This window comes from Catharus ustulatus, chromosome 1, assembly GCF_009819885.2.
Source record: "Catharus ustulatus isolate bCatUst1 chromosome 1, bCatUst1.pri.v2, whole genome shotgun sequence".
NCBI classification, from domain to species: domain Eukaryota; kingdom Metazoa; phylum Chordata; class Aves; order Passeriformes; family Turdidae; genus Catharus; species Catharus ustulatus.
In genome coordinates, this window is record NC_046221.1 from 122,934,067 (window position 1) to 122,956,652 (window position 22,586).

Here is a 22,586-nt window from a genome sequence, read left to right on the forward strand (position 1 = left end):
TTGTTGACTATACATTTTCTAGTAAAGCCAATAGTGAATATTGCTGAATCCCTTGAACCAGTCTCTTCCTACAAACAGTGCCTCTCTTCATATCTTTGTAAAAATAGCTAAATGAGGTTTTTAAATGGCAGGTTTAATCATAATACCAAAAAACTTCATCAACCACTAATTCATTCATCATTTAAAGTCTCCTATAGTATGTGTTCTCCATTTTACATATGAGTAAGCCAGGACAGAAGGATAGGGAGTTGCCTGTGGCAAGAGTGATAGTAATGGGATTTGGGGCTTCCTTGAGTAGTGTCTTATGGTGGGCTGTATTGCCCTGAAGCTGAAGCCAGTAGTTATCCAAGTGTGTGCTTTCTTGCAGTCATCATTGAGCAGTTTTCAAGAAGAAGGTTTATGGCAAGTTTATGGCAAGTCCTTTGCTGGAAACCTCCTAGTAAGAAAGTATGTAATTTAAAAGAAAAGGAGAAAAAACACCTCAACCAAACACAACCCAACAAAACAAAAGCCCATCTAGGAAAAAAAAGTATTATAATGAGTTGAGGCTGGTAGGAAGAAGTAACTTACCTTTCTGATGTTCACTGCTTTCACCACTCCTCATAGTCTTTCCCTTTGCTGCACTTTAGCTTTCAAGGTAACACAAGTCTTTTCTTCTGGATAATGTAATAGTAATTTAGATCTGATTTAATCTAGAAGTCTCATCCATCCTGTGCACTGCATGAGGCAGCAGTTGTAGAGTAACTAGGGAAGAGTCATGCTGTACATTGGAGATATTATTATAGAAAGTTAAGCAATAGGGTGTAAAATTTGTTTAGTAGCAACAATTATTCTGTTTTCTGATATTTGAAATATTTAGGTAATTTAGAATGTAATTTAAAAAAATGTTTATAATTTACAGTGTGCTTTCTTAGGGTTACAATGAACTTTAAGTACAGTAATTTCACGATTATAAGCTGCACTGAGTATAAGCTGCACTTTTCTTTCTCCATATATAAATCGCGCCTGATTATAAGCTGCACGTTGCAATGCAGAGTGTGATAAAAGGTATCAATTCTATCACCATCTGTTGAGGGTGGGGGCAGTGATCCTTATCTGCATGGGAGATATTCTGCTAATGGGCCATCCATTGAAACCAGGCGGGGCATTGTTCTTTATCTTTTCACAACCCATCCTTCCTCCAGCGAGTCATTTTCTGCTAATGGCCCATTGAGTCCCACTGTGGGACTGATAAAATTACTTCATGCCATTGGAAGTTACTCCAGCCAGGGGGAAGAGCCCAACATTTCTCACCAAGATAAAAACAGAGGTTTTGGGACACTAAGGTATCCCCTTTCTCCACTGGACTCCAGAGGAAAACCGGATTTCTCCACATCACCACTGGACCTCCGGAGGGAAACTGCACCTTGTACAGGAGCACTGCTCCAACAGAATCACATCTGTCACTGCAGGAGGATGCAGCCACCATTTAATGGGACTGCTACCAACACCCTGCCTGACAGGGTGTCAGGTTGTACTCTGACTTTGTCAGGGTTTGGAGTTTGTTTCTTTGTAGTACTGTATTTCTATTTTAATTTCCCTAGAAAAGAACTGTTATTCCTGATTCCCATATCTTTGCCTGAAAGCTCCTTGATTTCAAAATTATAATAATTTGGAGGGAGGGGGTTTACATTCTCCATTTCAAAGAGAAGCTCCTACCTTTCTCAGCAGACACCTGTCCTCCAAACTAAAACAGCAACTTTTTGTTCTTTGTCCATATATAAGCCGCACTTTGGGTTCGGACCAAAATTTTAGTCAAAATGGTGTGGCTTATAATTGTGAAATTACTGTAATCTTTTCAAGACAACAGTGCATGTCTGCTGTTTTGCTTGCAGGCTGACTGTGTCAGTGAGTCAGTGCCTGAAAAAAGGTTTTGAATTTCTGCTGGACAAGACCAGTTTAATATTGGATAAAAATGGGGTAGAAAAGTAATTCCAACTTCCAGATGCTAGTAGAAGTAAAAGTGATGGTGGCAGTGGGATTTTGGAGTTTCTTTTACTGTCATGATGTGGTATTTCTATGTGATTAAGGAAATGGCATTTAGAATGTCAAAACATAAAGTTACAGTTTTAAATTATGGCTCTCCTAGTACTAAGTATGCTTACCTTTACTATGAGATGGAAACAACAGCAATTAAACAGAAATTTGAAGTAGACATAAACAGTAGAGACAGCTTGATTGAGATAATTTTATGGTATCAGAAAACAGCAAATATGATCTTTGGGGAGAAAACTCTGAGATGAGGCTTTTTTAATCAGAAGTTAGCAAATGTAAAGATTAGAATAATTAAATAGTAATAATAAAAACATTGGTTTATAGTGGTTTAACTTTCTTTAGTGGTGCCTCAGTATTTTGCAGTATTAGAAGTCCATATGATGTGAGAATTCTGGGTTTTTTTAACATGTAGCAGAAAAGACATAAGTTGTAGTTTAAAAAAAGGGCATCAGCAGAAGTAATGAATGAAAAGGATTTCATCTTTTGCTTGTGGATACTATACAACTTCACCTTGCAGAAGGGGAAGATGGCAAGGGAAGAAAAAGAATATTCCATTATTTGCCTAGTGGGTCTCTTCCAGTCGTCCAAATACAATATTGTTGAAGTCAATGTTTGTCAGCTCCAAACTGAAACCAAAGTGTACTATCTGTGCTGGTAGTGTTTCTTCTAATGCTTTCAGCTAATTTTTCTCAATCTGGTACTCTTAATTGCAAGAATATCTTGGTGAAATTATAAAAATACATTATTGCAAACTGTGGAAAATTCAGAGTGCTCTGTGAATTAATAAAAATACTGGTGGATGGTATTGTGGAATTATCATGGGACTTTAGTGTGACCTCCTTTCTATGGACAGGAGTAAAAACTCAGGGCTTCTAGTCCTTTTCACATGTGTTGAAATCTTTAGTATTTAAGGCCATTGCCCTTTCCTTGAACTATTAGAACATGACATACATATTTATACCTTTGGGGAAAACTTGTTCTTTCTTTGATGAGGGCATGCAGATTGGGGAAGTGATAAAGTTCTTAGTAAAGACTCTCTATGAATTGCATCCTCTTTTCACCAGCCTTGTCATCTGATGCATGGTTGTCACTAAAATGTGATTGCTGTGTTTTTTATACGTGCAGGCTTCTTAAACATGGATGTTTAACAAGAAGCTGACAGCAGGAAGCTTTTAAAACAAAAATGACGGGCTTTTGTTTTCCTGTGTGTATAAGGAAGGGGTTAGAAAAGTGATAGAAAAGTTATATCTATTCCTACTTTATTGGAACAAACATCATATGCTAATAAATGTAATGGTCTAAAATACCTCTGAAAGCATTTTACTGGTGGTTGCTGTATCTTACTGTTTTATGAGTGTTTGATGTTGTGCTCTTCAGTTGCTGTCATGTCTATGAGTGAGGGCTTATTGGGCAGCTGTGATCCTGAGGCTGCCTCTGAGAGATGGCATTCTCAGAGGTGGGCTAGTCCTGTGGAAGACCCTTGCATTAGAGTGTCCTCAGAAGAGGGGTGAGAGGTTGCCCTGGGGCAGGTAAGAATGGCAAAACACAGTGTGAATTACATCAGGAAGGCTGAAAGGACTGGCTGTGACCGGTGTCTTTCTGAAGCTTTCTAAAACTGGAAGACAAGCCCAGAAGAAAGGCCACTAAGGTGTGCATACACAAGCAGGGTGCAAGCAGAGCACCCTGAAAGCTGAGTTTGAGGACTTTCTGGCACAGACATGTTGTGAAAAATACAGAGGCATGTAGTGGTGCCAAGTAATTAGATTGGGGCAATATGCAGTTGTAGCCACATGGTGCCCATCTGTTCCTAGTGGGATTGCCTTATAGTCTGTTGCAGTTTGGTCCTTTTGCAGTCTATAACTTCCTCATGAAGGGAAGTGTGGGGAGGGGCACTCATTAATCCTCTTCTCCCTAGTGGCCAATGGGAGGACCTGAGGGAACAGTATGAAGCTGTGTCAGGAGAGGTTTGGTTTGGATGTTAGGACAAAGGTTTTTCTCCAGAGGTGGTCGGGCACTGGAACAGGCTCCCCCAGGGAAGTGGTCACAGGCCCAAGCCTGACAGAGAAGCATTTGGATGTTTTCAGGGACATGATGTGACTTTCAGGATGTCCTGTGCAGGGCCAGGAGTTGGACTTTGGTGATCCTTGTGGGTCTCTTCCAACCCAGGAAATGCTGTGATTCTGTGATTCATTGTTAAAAAGCATTAGTATTGCCCTTACAAGTAATGGACTGGAGCTCACAGGATGTTCATCAGACAGGTGGGTATTTCTGTCATTTGTATTTACTTGATCCTTAAGTGCTGCAGAACAAGCAGGAGAAAAATGTTTCCTGGCCTGCAAGTCTTCAGCTTAATCTAATGAAAAAACCCATCCCAAACATACTGCCCGTCTCTCTATAGCTGTTCTCACTTCCTTAGACTGAAGTAAACTTTCTTATAAACTGCAAGAAGATGAAGTGTACTTTTTCTGAATTTGGATAAAGAATACTTTATTAAAGGTTTGGCAAATCAAAAAAGAAGTATTGCTTCTGACTTAACACACATACTGCTTGTATTTTTAGTTTTTTTAATGGTATGTATTTATCAAGTAAACATACAATATAGTATCTTATTACCCATCATCTTATATATTTTTACATTTATAACCTGTAAAATAAGTTTTCCTGTAACTCTTGGGTGTTACAAAGGGTGAGGGGGGGAAAAGTACCAGTATAGAAAGGCTCTTGCTGTTGTGGTGTGTAATGCTATTACTGCTACCATTACTAGCAGCAGTTATAGCACAGATGGAACTTTTTCAGTTGTCTGTGGTCAGAAGAACCAGTGCTTGTACCACCTATGCTTGTCTTTGATTTTCTCTGTAGCCATAAACCTGGTGCCATTTGCTGCATGTCACTGTGATTTAAATTTGATAACAGAAAGGTTATTGATGTAAATAGATAATATCTATTTAAGATCTCTGTAAAAATGGTTCTCTGAGCAACTTCAGTCTTCTGTAGAAAAAGTGAAATTTTAGAGGACATTTATCATTAATTACTGTGGGCAGGCTCTAAGTGTTTAATATACCAAGTCAGCCGGGACTGTTTTGTTGCATTTTCTTTTTCTGGGTAGAGAACAGGGTGTTTAGTGGAAATCATAGTTGGTACCAGAGCATCACCAACTATGGTGATAGCAATACAGTGTGATGTAGGAACAGGTTACCCATCAGAGAGAGAGGATGGATCTCCATGCATTTGATGTTCAGTAGCTGAATGGAGAGAATTCTGCTGGTGGAGGGAGGAGGCTGCATGTGCAGGGCAGTAGAGTTTTGTCTCTCCCCTCCAGACCTTGGCTTTCAAAGCATGACTGTGTCCAAGGGAAGGAGGGTGTTTGCGTTTGACTGTTTTGGAGGAACTGCTTTGCTTTCACAGAGAAGGAAAGGAGATGTGGAGAACATGGTGGCAAGCCCAAGAGCAACAATTCAGCCTGTATATAAGCTAAAATGTTAGATTAGTCTTTTATAATGCTAAAACATTTAATAATAGCAGTTTAATTATTACTGTTTTGGTTGAGTATGTGCAGATGTTTCCTCCCCTATATTCCCCCTTTACTGGAGAAGTTGAAATATTTTACTAGATTCTCTGGAGACTATTTCATCCTAACATACTCTTACTTTTATTATATGACTTCCCTATCTTGCCTGGTGATGAGCAGCCATCACCTTGTCTCAGAGGGGTTGGAAAAGACTGTTGGTAAATCTCCTGGATATTCTCTAATCCAAGGAATTCTCTAGTAAGCACTAGGTGTCTTGATAGCTGTGCCTGGGAATAACTTCACAAACATAATTTCACAAAGAGAATACACACATTTTTTTAAATGCAGATGTTACATGGCAGAATTAAAGAACCATTCAGGTTGGAAAAGACCTTTAAGATCCTCAAGTCTGACTGTCAACAACTTCTGTGGTAAAACATGCTGGCATGTTCTGGCATGCCTTCTACTTGAAACTTCATGCAAAGTGAAGTTTCCTTTTACTGGGCCAAGCACAGAGGGCAGGCTTGAGGTGGGCAAGCTGTCAGCATGAGCAATAAGCTTTAACCAGCAGAATTCAGTACCTAGTTGTCCCACCCTTTCTATGCGTCTCTGCAGCTAGAGCTAGTAAAAACTTGTCAAAATCATGAGTCCTCAACCTATCTACATAGTGATGTTGGAGTGTAGAGAGTTAGGCTGTTGTTGTGTAATATTTAGGACCTACCTTGCTTTCATTAGGGATAACCTTATACTGCTAAGTCACTCTATATTGCAAAGTAATCTTTAGCAAAAATGTATTAATAAAATGTTTGTCTTGTTGACCATCACATCACCAGTTATGTACAATCCCTGTGGTAGCTGTTGCAATGTCTTACATGTACAGCTGATTTGGAGCATGCTGTAGGGGTGGCAGTTGTCTGAGACTGCCTGATCAAGACTGATTCTGATCAATTCTGATCAATGGACAGCAACCTAGGACCTCTCTTAGGGGACAAGCTAGTTGTTTCTTGAGCTGTGAACAAACTGTCAGCACTCATTGCACTGGCTGATATTCCATAGGCTAAGTAATGTGTCTCACTTTTTCTGTGAGCACAAAACACTACATATGATTACTATAAAATTATAATGGGATGTTTGCTTTTTGGATGGCCACATTAGTATCATTTGTCTTTTGTAATCTATGTTTCTTCAGAGTACATGACCAGTAAATAAATAATTCTATTACTGTGCTGTGTAATTCTATTACTCAGCTGTGCTGAGACTCAATTAAGAAACTCTGTATTTTGCATAGCATGTTTTTATTCCTCCAAATACTGTAATTGGGTGATATTTTCAGCTCCACTAAATCAGAAATTATAGTAGTTTTACTGTGATAGCAGAGGGCACTATGGTTTTAATCACTTCCACTCCACTGTTAGGATGCTGTTGGCATCAGAATTTTGGTTTTGATTCAGAGTTTTTTACAAAAACTTTGGATCAGCAAGTTAAAACACTTTTTTGTAATTGTACTGTTTTTAACAGGTTTCTATGGGCAGTAACAGAGTGGGATGACTTAGAATAGTCTTAGATTATTCTCTTAAGTTTTCTCCTAAGACTTGATTAAGAAATAAAATGGTATTGCAGCAGTACTTTGCTAAAACATTAATTTTTTTCATGCACAGTAGTTTTGTCTTGCTAGAAAGGTATTAATAGAACTTCTATTTTCTATACACTTTCATCTGTGTTCTGAAGAGGTATGTCAAGAAATTTAGATTCCTTTCAAGCCTATTTGCAAAATAGACATTCATTCTCCTGTGGTGTGATGTCTTTTCCTTTATTGCAGAGATCACTGGCAGCACTTGTTGGTTTATAAATCCCAGTTATCACTTTGGATTTACAATTTTCTTAGGAGAGTTTCTGAATTACTGAGATACCAGTTGTTTCTAAACAGAATCATATTCCCCAAAATGTTTTAAGTGTAATGTTAAGTATTTTCATATAGTACAGAAAAGAAACATACACATCTTCAGGGTAGTAGTTTCACAGGAAAGGGAAGGGATCATCATTCACAATAAAGGAGAAGAAACTGATTGGTAAAACATATTTTTGGAACAATTATATGTGCGAATGTAGTCTTGATGTTTCTGGACTTCACATACTACAGAAAAAGTACTGTACAGCTTTTGCTGAGTGTAGGTACTAGCATTTGGCCAGAGCTTTGGAGGTGGTGTTGATTCCTGTTTACTCTGGAGTTTTTACTGATATGTGAGCTCTGCATAGGGACAATGTCAGAAAGGGTGACACATGCTTCGCACTGAGGGGGCACTAAGAGAGGCCTAATGCTGAAAGTATTCATGGGACAAGTTGAGAATTGCAGGGACAAAACAGTGTGTAGAGACATGATGCAGAAAGTTTCCAAATTAGTCAAGATGAGTAGTTCGTTCTAAATAATCCAGAGGGAGGATGAATCCTTTCATTAATCTTTGAAAGGAAGAATCATGGAGCAATTTGGTTATGTGATGGCTTTTAACACCTTTTGGGCTGTCCCATCAGGAAGGATACAAATTGAAAATGAATGATCTCTGTGGCATTAAGTAGAATGCTGCTGGAAGCATGCTATTGTCTGTCTTCTGTTTTCAAAGAATTTGCACAGGCTGCTGTTTTAACTTCTCCAAAGTGAAGGTGATAATTAAACAGGCTTGCAGTTGAGAATATTCTGCAATGATTTACCTAAAGTTAAATTATCTATTGTATGGAGGTCATACTGGAGAGGTTTGTATTTTGAAGTCAGTGGGGACTGACTGAGCACTTGTTTTACTCTTACACAACCTAGTAAACCAATGTTCAAGAAAATTAAATGAAGTGGTGTTGTTGTAGAACTTTACTTAAATATAGAAAAGACCATGGAATCTAGAAATAATACCCATGAGAGAAATTAAAGTGTTGTCCTGGTAAAAAGGTTGGGTTTTTTTAATTGCTTGGTGCTGATGTTTAAATTTAGTAAAGTTAGCTGAGTCACACCACATAATTTGCAGCTCTTGCTTCATACTTTGTAAAGCTCAGTATTGGCTCAAGTTGCTGCTCTGTTGGGGAAGTGACACTCATCTGCTTTCAGTACAGTTGATTGTGGTTCAGTCCTTGTTCAAGCAAGAGAAAGACTCTCCTCCTTAACCTTCCTCCCTGCCACTCACCCTCACTAGATTAATCCTACATCTTGTCCATCTTGTTTCTTCAAGTAACAGGCCTGGTTTGAGGCAGCTCTCTATGCTTTGGGCTGGGGAGAATGAGCTTACACTCTTAAAGTGTAAGCAGCTGTGAAACACAGGCAGATTGGCTTTAATTTTCTAAGTCTTGGTGATACCCGTTTGGAAGCTCAAAAATAGGCTTGAATTACAGAAATTTTGCAGTCTAGAAACTGACAATTCTATTTTTCTAATAGTGTTTTCATTTTTTATTTCCTTCGGTGGTGTTGTCTCTTACTGAATACTGCATAGTGTGTTGTGCCAGAAATTGTTTTAACGCTTCAGAGTTCTTGAAGAATCTCAGTTTTTCTCTAATAAGCTGCGATCTTTAGGAGTGTCCTGCATTGTGATATTGCATGTTAATAGCATTGATTAACTGTCGAGCAGTAGGAACTGATGAGAAAATGTCCATTGTAAAATTAAATGGAATTACTGAAGACTGTGCCATGCTGCTGGTTAGGGAGGTGACTAGCCCCAGTAGTCGCTGGTAGGAGTATTAATGTGAGCTCCAGGTTTTTTCACATGATTAAAACAGGCCATCTGTTCTTTGTTAAATGTTTACAAAAACAGCTTTTCTCTAAAAGATTTAAAGAGATGTGGGTCTAGTAAACACACCAATATTTTTGAGCACCTTTTTCACCTTATTTCGAATAATACCAAAAATAATTCTGCTGCAATATCAAATAGGATGAATACCTATTTGTGTTTAATCTCCACTAGTTTCTTTCCCATGGAAGATTAAATTCTGTGCTAACATACTAAATTATAGCTTTGTTACTACTAAAAGCAGCAGGAGAAGCAATTTCTGTGAAGTATGCAGATAATTTTTTTCAATCTCTTGATAAAAACATGTAATATACATATTTTTTTAAATTCTATAAATGGAAAATGGGGTTCTTTCATTAGAAATTGTGACCCTGTAACTAGAGCTAATCCTTTCTAGATTTAAAGAAGTAGAACTATTTGAAATAATGCCCTGTGGTAGGCTTAATCTAATATTTATTGTGAAGGCCTGTTGTTCTTCCTTTTTTGCCTACTTAAGAAAGAGCAGACAACTGGTTTGGGGTAAGAAAATGCATCTTTCAAGCTGCTTCCAGTCTCTTCTCAGTAGATTTGTGCTGCTTCTACACAGCTTCACACTAGGGAGCAATGTGGGGTTGTCAGTTAGGGATAAACGGTTTTAGCATATTGCAGAAGTACAGCCACAGACTTCCTAGAAAAATAAAAGTATTCACAGCTATTTCTTTGAAAGAGTGCTGCAATTTAGAAAATCGTGTATAAGTGAATTACAAAATGTGCCAAACTGCAAGAGGAGTGGTATGTGGCAAAACTAATATATTTTCAAGTAATAGCAAATACAATCTACAAAGCCTAATTAGGGCAGAATTGTCTTTTTGTAGCTTCAGTGTTCCAGAGATTTTAAATGATATGAAAAATCATAGTATTATTGTGCTTGGTAATACACATAACTTGATCCTTTAAATAAAAGGCAGTAAGTTCGGGATTTTTTAGTATTTGTTTCAGGCATAATGTTTTAGTCTAATGTATAGTCTTCAGTTGTTTTAGGGCCTGAGAATGACTCTTGTGGCTAAGGTTTCTGAAAAGCAAGAATCTGGAATTTCACAGGCTACTACAGTGTGGCAGCAATCGCTGCCATTCTCAGGGCTTTACCTTCTGGCCAGACCTTACATGAAAACTGCAAATTTCAAGTCATGAAGGGCTGACACTGCTGTTGTGGAGATTTGGAAAGCTTTGCTTTCAGATTTGCTTGTGACTATGAAAGTTGTTGATCAGACCTAAGCAAACAAAAACAAGTCTTACAAAGGCAACAAGGATTCATTTTTTTGAATACTGAAGCATTTATAAAATATAATATTGATTTCAGTGATGGTCATATCACTAATGAAGTTGCAATGTTGAAAATTTTCTAAAATTAAATGTACATAGAATCAGTGGATTTCTTGTGGTTTTAATGTTTGTTGACTTGGCTGTTTCTATATAAGAGGAAGAAAAAGAAAACTACTGATTCTGACCTATTCTAGAAAGTTGTGCCTTATACATAAGCTTCTAGGTAATTGTAAAAGTCTCTCTTAATATAGCAAACTAATAATGTAGTGCCAAATTCAAGGTACTTGCTCAATACAGAATATACAAATAATAGAAAGAAAACCCTGGAGTTCTTATATGTTATATATGGCAGGTGAGCAGTATTTGAAAACAGGATTGAAGATGGTAGGGGACAGCTCAGTGAAAAAAATTGGTGAAACTTACACTTGAAATTTCTGCAAAACGTAGGATGCCTGAGATATGAAAGAGCAGATAAAGCAGAAATATATTGACTGTCTTGCCAAAAAACAGGTTAAAATTACTGCTCTGAAAACTCAGGGGTAAGAAGTATTTAGATGATCTTGGTAATATTCCTGTATTTTCCTACCTAAAAATAATGGTTAGGATAAGCACATAACAGTCCAAGGTACAGAGAAGACAGTTTTATTGTGTGTCATGTAACAACTCTAAGACACTTAATTCAGTCAACCAAATTCACAGCCAATCAGAACATTTTAAAAGATCTCCATTTTATGTAATGGGTAATTGGACTGCAGAGGTCATTGTTACCACTGACTTTATGGGATAGTGTTTTTTTTACAGACACCCAGTTTTTGTGAACTTTCCAGCATGGAGGTGCCTGCCAGTGATGACTACAGATTTCTAGAACAGGTGTTGATTCCTACTTCACAATGCCTAACATGAGGTGGTCTTGAGGTGGGGCTGGTTGATGCAGTACTGATGCAATGAGTGCATCAGGTTTTCATTAGAGCTGGATTTCCACTGCAACTTAGATCCTGTTGCACAAAACAGGATCTTAATAAACATGTGGAGGACAGAAACATACAGAAGTCATCCTTGGAAGTTATTGGTTGAGCCAAGAGACCCAGAGCATCAGTTTGTCTCTCAGGCCTTCCCTCTTGTTCTGTCTCTTCTGTGGAGAACTGTAGTGTATAGCACATACCATTCAGACCTCTCCCAGATAGCAGAAAAAATTCTTTTCTTAACTTCCTGACAACCTTGCTCTTTTTGCTTCTGAGTATGTGAGTGTGTTCAGTGCACAGTGGATTTATATTACTTTGAAGAAATGGCAGAAGTAGTTAGGACTGCACTGGTTCCATTTGTTACATTCAGAAAACCATATTAATATATTTGGAAATATACACATGCATTCACTTTATATCATTTTGTCAAGAATTTTGTTTCCTAAATCTTAAGTGCATTTCTATTTAGATCTAGGTGGTTGAAGTAGATATATGTGTATGCCCATCAGTTCTCCTTATGCTCAGGGACTGGTTTGTAGTCATTCATTTGCATGCTTGCCACTTCTCAGTAAGTGCCATTTTAAAAAAAAGTGGAGAAAAGGAAATGCAAAGCACATTACAGTTACACTGGCACTGCTTTTCGTAGAAGTAAAATTCTTATTTGTTCTAAACTTTTCTTCTCCACAATTCAACAGATCAAACATCTCAAATGGCTGTCTTTTGACACCATGATTTGTGGGGAACTCATCCACCTAGAAAAAATTCTGACTTAATTTTTAGGGAACAGAAAAGGAGGGGAAATAGAGAAAGAGATGGGTAAAATGAGCTGACCATACATGTAGGTGTACAGTATGGTGACATGCTATTACTTTTCTTCTAGAAAAGCACTGTCGTCATGCATTTATAACCATGGGCAGGCAGAGAGAAGCAGGTCAGAGCTTTGATGTGCTGCAAGTCATGGTAGAGCATAGATATCTTTTGACTGCAGACTCATGGATCTTTGTGTAGAACAGAACTATTCAGGTGAAAATAGTTGTCCAGTATCCAATATATTTTAGTCTAGGCATTTAACATTTTTGTAATTATACTTAGGTTTTCCTGTAGCTTGTAAGTTTGGTGTAAACCTGATATGCTATAGAGACTTTGAAATAGATGCTTATGCAGGTTCATAAGCACTTACTGTAGTTCTCTGTCCAGTCTGGAGCAGGAACAAATCTGTTGCGAGTGCAAGCTGGAAGCAGTGGATCTTGAACATAAAGTATAACCTTGTATTACATTTCTAAGTGGCTTAATCCTTTGGTAGCTGATCAAAATACCTCTTGTCACGTCACAGATGAACCAATGTAAATTACATTAATTAATTTTTTTATCAATATAGCATGTGAATATACTTTTATTCTCCTTCAAATGTCTAGAAACAAACTTTAACAATTTTTCTCCTGAAAAGACAAAACTCCAGTGCAACTGAATAATTTTTAATAAATTAATCATTCTACTAACAATTATTTTTAAATGTCTGAAACAACAATTGCTTTTATTTTGCATCAATGTGTTGAAGACTAAACATTTTCTGTATTTCCACGTTATACAAGATTTAGAATAATTTTACCCTTGATATATCAAGACTCTCTGGTCATTGTGCTACTTTTCTGACTGCAGAAAGCTTTGTTCTTTACTGTTTTGCTGCATAGTGTTTCAGATATGCTGACTCTTGTTTGTAGGTTAATCTTATGCTTAATATTTTCTCCTTCTGTTGCCTCGTGCTCCAAAAGAGCAAAGTTTTAAAAATCAAAGTTGCAGATCTACAATTTTTATTTCTATTTATCTCTCTCAGCATTCTCCGTCGGAACCCTTTTTAGAGAAACCAGTGCCGGATATGACTCAGGTTAGTGGACCGAATACCCAGCTAGTGAAAAGCGATGATTATCTGCCGTCAATTGAGCCGCAGCCACAGCAAAAGAAAAAGAAAAAGAAAAACAATCACATTGCTGCAGAAGGTCCCAGTAAAGGTTTTGGTAAGGAAGACTTTCCTGGGGGACTTGACAGTCAGAATCTAAGCAGAAACTCAGTGGATTGCTCCCAAGAAGACAAGAAGAAAAAGAAAAAGCCCAAGGCAAAAAAAGAACCGAAGGATCCTAAAGAACCCAAGGAAAAGAAGGAACCCAAGACCCCCAAAGTCCCTAAGACCCCTAAAGAGCCAAAGGAAAAGAAAGCAAAAAGTACAACACCAAAACCCAAGACCAGCAAAAAGGCTAGGTAAGTCAGGAAACTTGTATATGCAATGAGAGAAAAACAGTGTGTTTGTGGGATTTCTAGAGCATCTGTGCTAAATGGCGTGGGTGGAGAGGAAATCTTGTTTTGTCGTTTGCTTTCTACCATCTACAGCATCATGTTTTTGAGAAGCTTGGGCACATTTCTCTTGTTTGACTTTCCTGTTTATGGCTTCACAGTTATTTTAAGCAAGCTGGAAAGGCAGAAGGTTAGTTTTTCCTTTCAAGGCAGAAAAGTTTCTGGATGTGTTAGATTTCAAAACTAACTCTTTCTCCTCTAATGCTCATCTGTCCTTGTGTGTGGTTTTTGTGTTGAGAAATTAAACTGCTTCCACATTAATGTAAGATTTCAGAGATGAAGGCTCAGAGTAAAATGGTTTGATGATGTTTTTCCCTAAATAAAGAAGTTAGGTACTTCATGTTGTTGTACGCTGTACAACCCTTACAGACACTGTTTTATGCTAACTCAATTCATGGGCTCCAAGCTCTGCTGTTGAAAAGGCATTTTTATATGGATATTGATGTGTCCTCACCATAGGGATGATATTCATTTTCCTGTTTCACATAAAGACAGTTTTCCTAGCAGAAGAAAATCTTTGTGGATAGACCAGATGGTTCAACCATTTTTTTAACTGGGTTTCTTAACTTGCCATTCAGCATCATGCACCTTTATCAGGATAGGCTTAAAATGTTACAGGGTAGTATGAGAAAGGATAAACTGTCATTACACATGAGGAAATATGTCATAGGTAATAACACAGATTCTTTCCTTGGCACTCAAGTCCCTAAACACAGTGGTTATAAATGCCTACTTGGAAGAAAACTGAGACCACTAAGACATTAAAGCTCCCTTTTTTTTTTTTTTTCATTTGTACCTAGAATTTCTTACAACTGTTCTGAATTTGTTCCAAACATCTGAATCTGTTTTTCAAGATGTGGCTAGAGTTATAAAATATAACTTCCAGATGGAAGCATGGCCAAACTCAGATAATCCAAATCAGTTTGCAAAATCCATTTGTATTAGGGTTTAAAATTGCACTTAATGAATCAGCTTTGCAAATATTCTACAAGACTGGCTATTTATTGGTTAGGTTTGATACAGCTCTATAGCTAAATGAGGATGGACAGTTACAAGATGTAACTTGTTTCTCTAGCAAGACAGAAAAGTTCCTATACCAGCAAAGATGATGTTTCCTGAAGAATTTATAAATGCTGGCTTTTAAAATCAATTGCTGTTGTCTACAGGTTATATTAACTGATCAGTAAATTACAGTTGATCAGCCTGTCCCTATTTCAGCATTTACTTTGGCTGTGCACCAGACTGTCCCAAGGATTGGATTTACGTACACAGCAGCAATTCACAGCTTAGAAAATCTCTGAAGTAATATATCACCCAGTATGTGTTTTTGAAATAAAAATACTGTATCAGCTATAATAGCCTTTTCATAGAATCACAAAATGGTTGGGGTTGAAAGGGGCTCCTGGAGGTCATGTAGCTCAACCCCCTTGCTAAAGCAGGCTCACCTATAGCAGTTTGCATGAGGTGCATCCAGACAGGTTTTTAATATCTCAGGGAAGGAGACTCCACAGCTCCTGTGGGTAGCCTGTTCCAGTGCTCTGTCACCCTCAATGTAAAGTTTTTCTTTCTAGACAGATGGAACTTCTTGTGTCTCAGTTTGTATCCACTGTCCCATGTCCTGTCAGTGGGGACCTCTGAGCAGTGTCTGACCCCATTGTCTTCACACTCATCTTTAAGATACTTGTATGCATTGATAAGTTCTCTTCCCAGTCATCTCCAGGCTAAACAGGCACAGCTTCCTCAGCCTTTCCACTAAAGAGAGGTGCTCCAGTTCCCTAGACTTATAGGTTTAAAGGCTGACCAGACTACATAATAAACGTTACTGAACATTTCCCAGATTTTTGCTGCCAAAAAGTTAAAAAAACCCCTTTTACTAGAGGGCTTCTCAATTGACTACATTGAAGTTTTACTTGATAAACCATAGTTAGAAGGAGTCTGGCTTCAAAAACACCCATGGCTGATGGTCTGGACATCAGAGCTCAGAGCTGGTCTGTCCTGTCCATTTAATCCTAATACCTCTATGTGCATCTTCTCTAAATCTGGGGACATGCATGTGCAGATAAGGGAGCAGTGTTTCCTCTGAAGGAACAAAACACTGCTTTCATAATTGTGTTTGTAGGAGAACTTCTTTCCCATGCAATGACTCTTGTCCCTGGCTGGCTAGGTGACTTACAGTATTCTAGTAAATACTAAGCCCTGTTGTTTTACCTGTGAGAGAAACATGTTTGGAGCAACAACAAGAGCATTTGGTGTTCCTTATGCTTACTCAGGGTTGTGGAGAAAGTCCTATTTTTGCTGTAATAGGCTTGTGCCTCTTGTTACCAAATGCTGTCTTGAAAACAAGGTTGTTCTCATTTTGTGGTCTTGTCAGCTTCAGTATCAAGCTTCTTTGAAGAACCCAGAGACTGTGTGTGGATGCTATGCTGCCAAAGAATTTTAAATCAGTAGAAGAAGTTTGCTTACTTTGGCAGCATCGCAGACTGGGGAACCTGTCCAGTGACAGATCACTGAATCAAGTTTTTAAATAAATCAACAGTCCAAATGTTTAATCATATAAGCCACAGTATTTCAGCAGCACTAACTCCGGAAAGGAAATATTACAGTAGCTGAGTGAGATTAATGCAAGTTAATACAGATTATGGATGATTATGTAGAAGTAAAATATTTTGATAAAGTTAGTATCTGGCATGTCTTTACTGCTACTACTTATATTCTTCAGTATTTTGCTCTAATACTGAACTGTATTACTGAAATACTACTCCTTTCTAAGCATTGAAAGGAGTAGTGTGGTTGAGAAATTTTAAAAATGCTGTATGTAACTAATGGTCCTCATTCCTAAGTAATGAGTAAGATGATCAGCTTCAATGGAAGAGTTTTGCAATCATGTAAAATTAAGGTAAATAAAGTTAGGTATGTATTGAAGAGCAGTATTTTTTGGATAGAGCATAACAAGTCCTTAACTATAAAGTTTGACACAGACTGTATTAAAGCATACACATGGATGAAAATCTGAAAAAAATAGGATATTTAATTATCTTAACCATTTTTTATAATTTAATATAGCTCATAACCCTGTTATTTGAGTTCCAATTTCAACTAAAAGTATAATTCTTTTATGTAACAAATAAAAACAAAACCCCAGAAACTTTATCCTTCACATCTGTTATCTTTGGTGCGAGCTGTGACAAAGTGAGCAGCCTACCTCACTGAAATGCACCTTCATGTGAGGGACAAGTCAGACTGGAAAATGGAAAAACCTGATTGATCTCATGGTGGTTTGAATTGTGTCATGGGATCTCAAAAAGAAAGAAAATGTTCAAATAGGCTGCTATTATGTTACACTGCATAGTGAAAGAAAGATCACATATTAATATTGTACTATTACACCTTTAATGGATATTAGCCCAATCCTATCAAAGCTGAAAAACAAGTATAGTGTTGGCTAAAAAAAAAAAAAACATTTGCAAAACAAATCTCTTGTGGCCTGAACTAGTCAAATTTGAAAGCAAAATGTAGGTTGACCTAGGATCACAAGTGAAGGGTTTTCATTAAATTGGGTGGGTGCTGAGTACTCTGTGGGCTCTAAATGTTATGAAGCCAGCTTCAGGCACGTGCAAAGCAGGCAGATTTTTCCAAAAGTGGAGGGACAGGGAAAGGCAAGTAATCCTACTGAATTGCAAAGTCATGGCTCAGATGTCTGTTCCTCCTATGCCTGTCCCTGGAGGAGATGAGGACCACCTGTTTGAGAAGATCACGCTGCAGCACAGCTGATATCTCTCCTGCCACTTCCTATGAAACCCTAGAGAGTGGCCACCGGTTACAGTGGCTGGAGCAGTAACTGCAAGGGCCAAGTGACAGCTATTTGCAAGAGTCCCATCTCCTCAAAGCAGTGTGCTGTGCTTTGCAGGGCTGCTCCTATCGGCTTCCTCCCCTCCCTGTGGTAGGGAAAATTTCATCTTCCCCACACACTGAGCAGCAGTCTGGGACACAGTGCAGGGAGAGTGGGTTGTTGCTTACAAAGGGAGTGCTAAACATGAGCATAATTAAAGCTTTTAGAGGGAAGTGGAGAAGGGCTTTTTTGGCGCACGGTTTGGCTGTTTTTTGTATCGGAAAGAGGATGGCTCCTGGCCATGGAAGTGGGAAGAGGTTGCTGTGTGGGGGAGCGGTGCGGACAGCAGGACACAGCACCCTGGGGAGCTGGAGGACAGGAAGAGAGGTCCCGAGGCAGTGGTGGTAGTTTCCACTCCCAAGGTCAGATCATCCTGAGCAAGGCAGGAAGGGGCTGCCTTTGGGAGAGAACAGGAAATCGTGCGAGATTTCCATGCATGTGTCCACTGAGGCTGTTCCTGTTCACACCTGTCCTCATCTCCCTTTGAACCAGCCCAGCTGCCTGATATTTACCTTTGCTTGTGCTGTAGGGCAGGCCTTGTAGGCTTTGCTATTACTAAAGCTTTTCAGTAATTTGGCCGACTTTTCAGGCAGGAAAAAAACTTGTTGTCTATTGTTTTTTCTACTTTTGTGATATGTAAAACCTGATTAAAAAAAAAAAATAATTACACTAGGAACTTTAAAAAATAATTGTTTTCCTTGGATAAGGCAGTAAAGTATAAATCTCACATCTCTTGACATTTTGAGAAGGTGGGATTGTTTTTCAACATTTTTTATGCTCCACAGTGAATGCGTGAAGTTTGTCTAAGCTAGATTCCAGTTGTGAATCTGTTACAGGACAATGTTCCCAGATGGTAAAATAAAAATCAGTAATGCATCTGACTAACTTTAGAACAGAGATGATGTTTTTTTCTATAATTCTAAGTTATGATAGTTCTCATAAATTATATTAATAAACAGATCTATCAGTTACCCAGATCAGGTGAAGTAAATACACAGGGTGGTAAACATATGGGCTGATTCCCCTCTTAATCTTGCAAAGCATGTAATGATTTTGGGGTCATTTTTGAGTCAGATGATTTCCCCTGTAAGTTTCTGGAGTTTCATCTAGCTCTCTTGGTGGCTGCTGGGCTGATACGAAACACATCATCAGAGTTTGGATATCTTTCTCAAATTGTAAATCAAGCTCTCTTTTCAGTTGTCCTACTTACTGTTTTCCTATTCAACCTCTTCATTTGCTTGCTTGTTTCACCTTGTGCAGGTTGTTTTCTTACTGATCCCCTTTGGTCAGTATGGTGTGCAGTCCTCAGGGGTAAGAGGATGAAACCAGAAAGTGATATTGGACAGTGAGACTGTAAAACATCTAATCTGAAATGTCTGTATTTATATCACTTGAATTGAAGGACAAGTTTAACTGAGAGTTTTTAAATATTTCAAAGTTTTTTTTGTGTGGAAAATACTGCTCCAGTTTATCCTAGATTTATCATAAGTTCCTGTTTTGGGACTGGACACTTACCTTGTCTCTAGTGGACCTTGGCTAAATTTTGCATTCATGCACGTGTAAAAACAAATATGGGAGATAGTTGTCTAAACGTGTGTGTTACAGTTCACCTTCCTTGTTGCCAGACTTTGAAAGTACTAATCATGTGCACACAGTGTTGAGCACTGACAGGGAGATCTAATTGCAGCGTGTCTGAGAACAATCTCTAAGTACCTGCCTGTTCTTCATGTGGAAAGGTGATTCTGTTCCAGGCTAATGTTGTTCCTGGATGGCCTGAGTGTGATCTGCTGGAAAGTGCAAAGACTGAGTCAAAAGTGGGTACATTGAATTGTCAGGAACAAATCACACTGGCTCCGTGGGAAGATGAAGAACAGTTGCTGACAATGAAAGGAAGCTGATGCTCTCACTGGCCAGATGAAGCTCCTGCGTGTGTGATGCACTGGGAAGCAGTGTGTCCCCGTGTTTAAAGGGGTGGTGCTGTTCTTCTATTTCTACTTCACCTTTCCCCCCCTCCCTGTCCTTCAAATAAGTTGTAGCTGTACATTTAAAAACAGCAATTCTGTTGCTGGATTTAGAATTTAAAATTCCCGGTGGAGCTGGAGACAAGCTTTGTACTCCCCAAGCTGGTGGCTGTTTCACGTGTGTGTTTATAACTCGTGTGGAAAGGGAAGTGATTTGAAACTTTGTCCGAATCGCTTCGACCGCCTCTGAATTGCCGAGAGTGCCTGTGAATAATACCCAGGCGCACGGCTCGGGGGTAGATACAGGTCATGAGGTAGCCGTGGCTTGGAGAGAGAAAGGTCTGTCAGAGGCCAGCGAGGAGCCCGTGTCGGGGCAGACCTGCCCGCAGCGCCGGGCTCTTTGTGTGCGCCCGGCCGGCCGGGAGCGCAGCGCGGTCGGCGGCTCGGCGGGCCCTCGTTAGCGCTGCCCGGCCTTTCAGCAGCCTGGTGTTTTATCCCGCCTAGCCCACGCTATTCTTCCCGGCTTTAAGCCTGTTATTCACAGGCGGCCGTGCACCGGGGGCACGGCACGACGGCTGAGCTTTAATTGCGCGCCCCGCTCCGATTTACGGGGGTCAGGGGGGGAACGCGCCGAGCTGTCAGCGCGCTTCACCTGGCGGCGATCTTCACCTTCCATTTAACAAGTTGGGGAAACGCGCAGAGCGGGTTTTTTTGTTTGTTTTGTTGTGCTGCTGTTTGGTGTTTAGCTGTAGCCGGTGTTTTTGGAAGCGGTTTGGCGGTGATTTGCTGAAAGCCGGTGTGTGTGCGGCGGGGTTCCCGTGCCGCGGCCGCGCAGGTGCCGGGAGCGGGCGGGCGCTGATTGAGGGAAGCAGATGGCAGCGCTCGGTGGCCGCCGGCCAGCGGAGCAGGTGCTGGTCACGTGGCCGCGGGTTGCCGGGGCGACGCCAGCGCTCTCGGCGTGCGGATGAAAAGGCGAAGGGGGCCCCGCTTCAGCTGCGGCTTTTTGTGCCATTGGTGGCAGCCAGAGCGGAAACAAGCGCCGGCGGGGAGGGAGGGGAGCCCGCCGGGCACCGAGCGAGGGAGGGAGCGAGCGAGGGAGGGACGCGCTGCCCGGCCCCGCCGCCTCTCGGGGCTCGCCCTCTGCCCGCGCTCCTCCCGCCGTGCCCAGCTCTGCCCCGCTGTGCCCGCGCTCCTTCCGCCCTGACCAACTCTTCCCCCCGCACATCCCCCTTCCTTTCTAGTGCTTTTTTTAATTGTCACAGTTTAAAGGGGGCTTTTTTCAGCTGTGCCGGGTCCTATTAATGTCACGGGTTTGCAGGCTTGTTAGGGTTGGAAGGCACCTCTGGAGATATCTCATCCAAGGCCCCTGCCGAGGCAGGGTCACCTAGAGCAGGTGGCACAGGAAGGTGTCCGGGTGGATTTTGAGTGTCTCCAGAGAGAGAGAGACTCCACAAGCTCCCTGGGCAGCTGTCCCGGTGCCCTGCCACCCTCAATGGAAGGAAGTTCTTCCTCATGCTGAGGTGGAACTTCTGGTTTTGTTCCTGGCCATTGCTTCTTGTCCTGTCATTGTACACCACTGAAGAGGGTCTGGCACCATCCTCTTGTTACTCTCTCTTGGGAGACTTATATGCATTAATGAAACACAGAATTGTTAGGAATGGAAACAACCTCTGTACATCATCTAGTCTCAGTCTTCTTTTTAAAAGGCCCAGCTCCTGCAGTCTCTCCTCATAAGAGAGATACTCCAAACCCCTAATCATCATTGTGCCCCTCTTCTGTATCCTATCTACTAGCATCTTGTCTTTGTTTCGCTGGGGATTCCAGAACTGGACACAGTACACCAGATAAGGCCTCACTAGGGCTGAATAGAGACAATTTTGCAAGAATACAAATCCATGTTCAAAACTCACAGTCTTTTCATGTGTAAATATTTTGTAGTTTGTTGTTGTTTTGTTTTTTAACTTGGAAATCAGTGTTAGTTTAAACACAGGCTGCAATGAGAAAATAACACTGTAGCCGAGCTGTTGCAGTCCTGAAGAGACATGTGACTGTATCAGAAAATTTTAAATTACAGCTCCAAAATGCACTGTTGGTGGGTTAATGTGCTGATCAAAATGAACAAACTTAAAAGCTGATGTTTAAATGAGAAAGTACAAATGTGAGGATCACAAAGGAAAAACAAACCCTGGGCAGTTTCCCAGGTATGAAATTAATGTGATGAGAATGCAGAAGCCATATAAGTATGTCTGATACAAGGCTTGGTGACCTGTGCTTGCTATGTGTCAGGTACTAGCACACAGCTCTGCTGTCAGCCATCTCAGCAGCTTCCCTTATCAGGCCACTCAAATTGGTAATGGGTGCTGGGAGCTGACCACAAAAAACTAGTAAAAACCGCCTCAGACTCAAAGGCTAAATGTGCTTTAAAACACTAACTTCTATCATCGATTTTTGCTGCCATTTAAAAATTTCACCGCCACCATGCTGCAGATCATCTCAGTTCATGATTTGGTGACGATATACTTAAAGCTGTATTTTGACACGTACGTCTTCACCCATTTCCAAGCCTCTGAGTGCAGCTGGAGACACGCAGTCTCAGTTCTTCAGGTGATGAATGTTTTCCTGGGGGAGGAAGGGAAGGAACAACCCTCAAAACATTATTGTCAGTGGATATAGCTTTCTAGTATTGTGTAGATGCTGAGTAGTTGTATAGATGCTGGGTGTTTTTTCCCCCTGTACAAGCTGCAGTTGCAGGTTGTATAGGTGCCCTCAGTGCTGACGCTAAAGTGCATTTCCTGCTTGGAAATAGCAGGGACTGTA

The 22,586-nt window shown here is 40.1% G+C and overlaps 1 protein-coding gene across 7 annotated transcripts in view; it reads left to right on the plus strand.

Annotated features, from left to right (window-relative positions):
- Positions 1–22,586, plus strand: part of CHD7 (chromodomain helicase DNA binding protein 7) — a 133,152-nt gene that overhangs the window by 59,850 nt on the left and 50,716 nt on the right. For all 7 annotated transcript variants that reach the window (XM_033055098.2, XM_033055140.2, XM_033055149.2 and 4 more), the window contains one exon: positions 13,405–13,826. In XM_033055098.2, the coding sequence (XP_032910989.1) occupies positions 13,405–13,826 (422 nt within the window). The remainder of the gene's footprint in view (positions 1–13,404; positions 13,827–22,586) is intronic.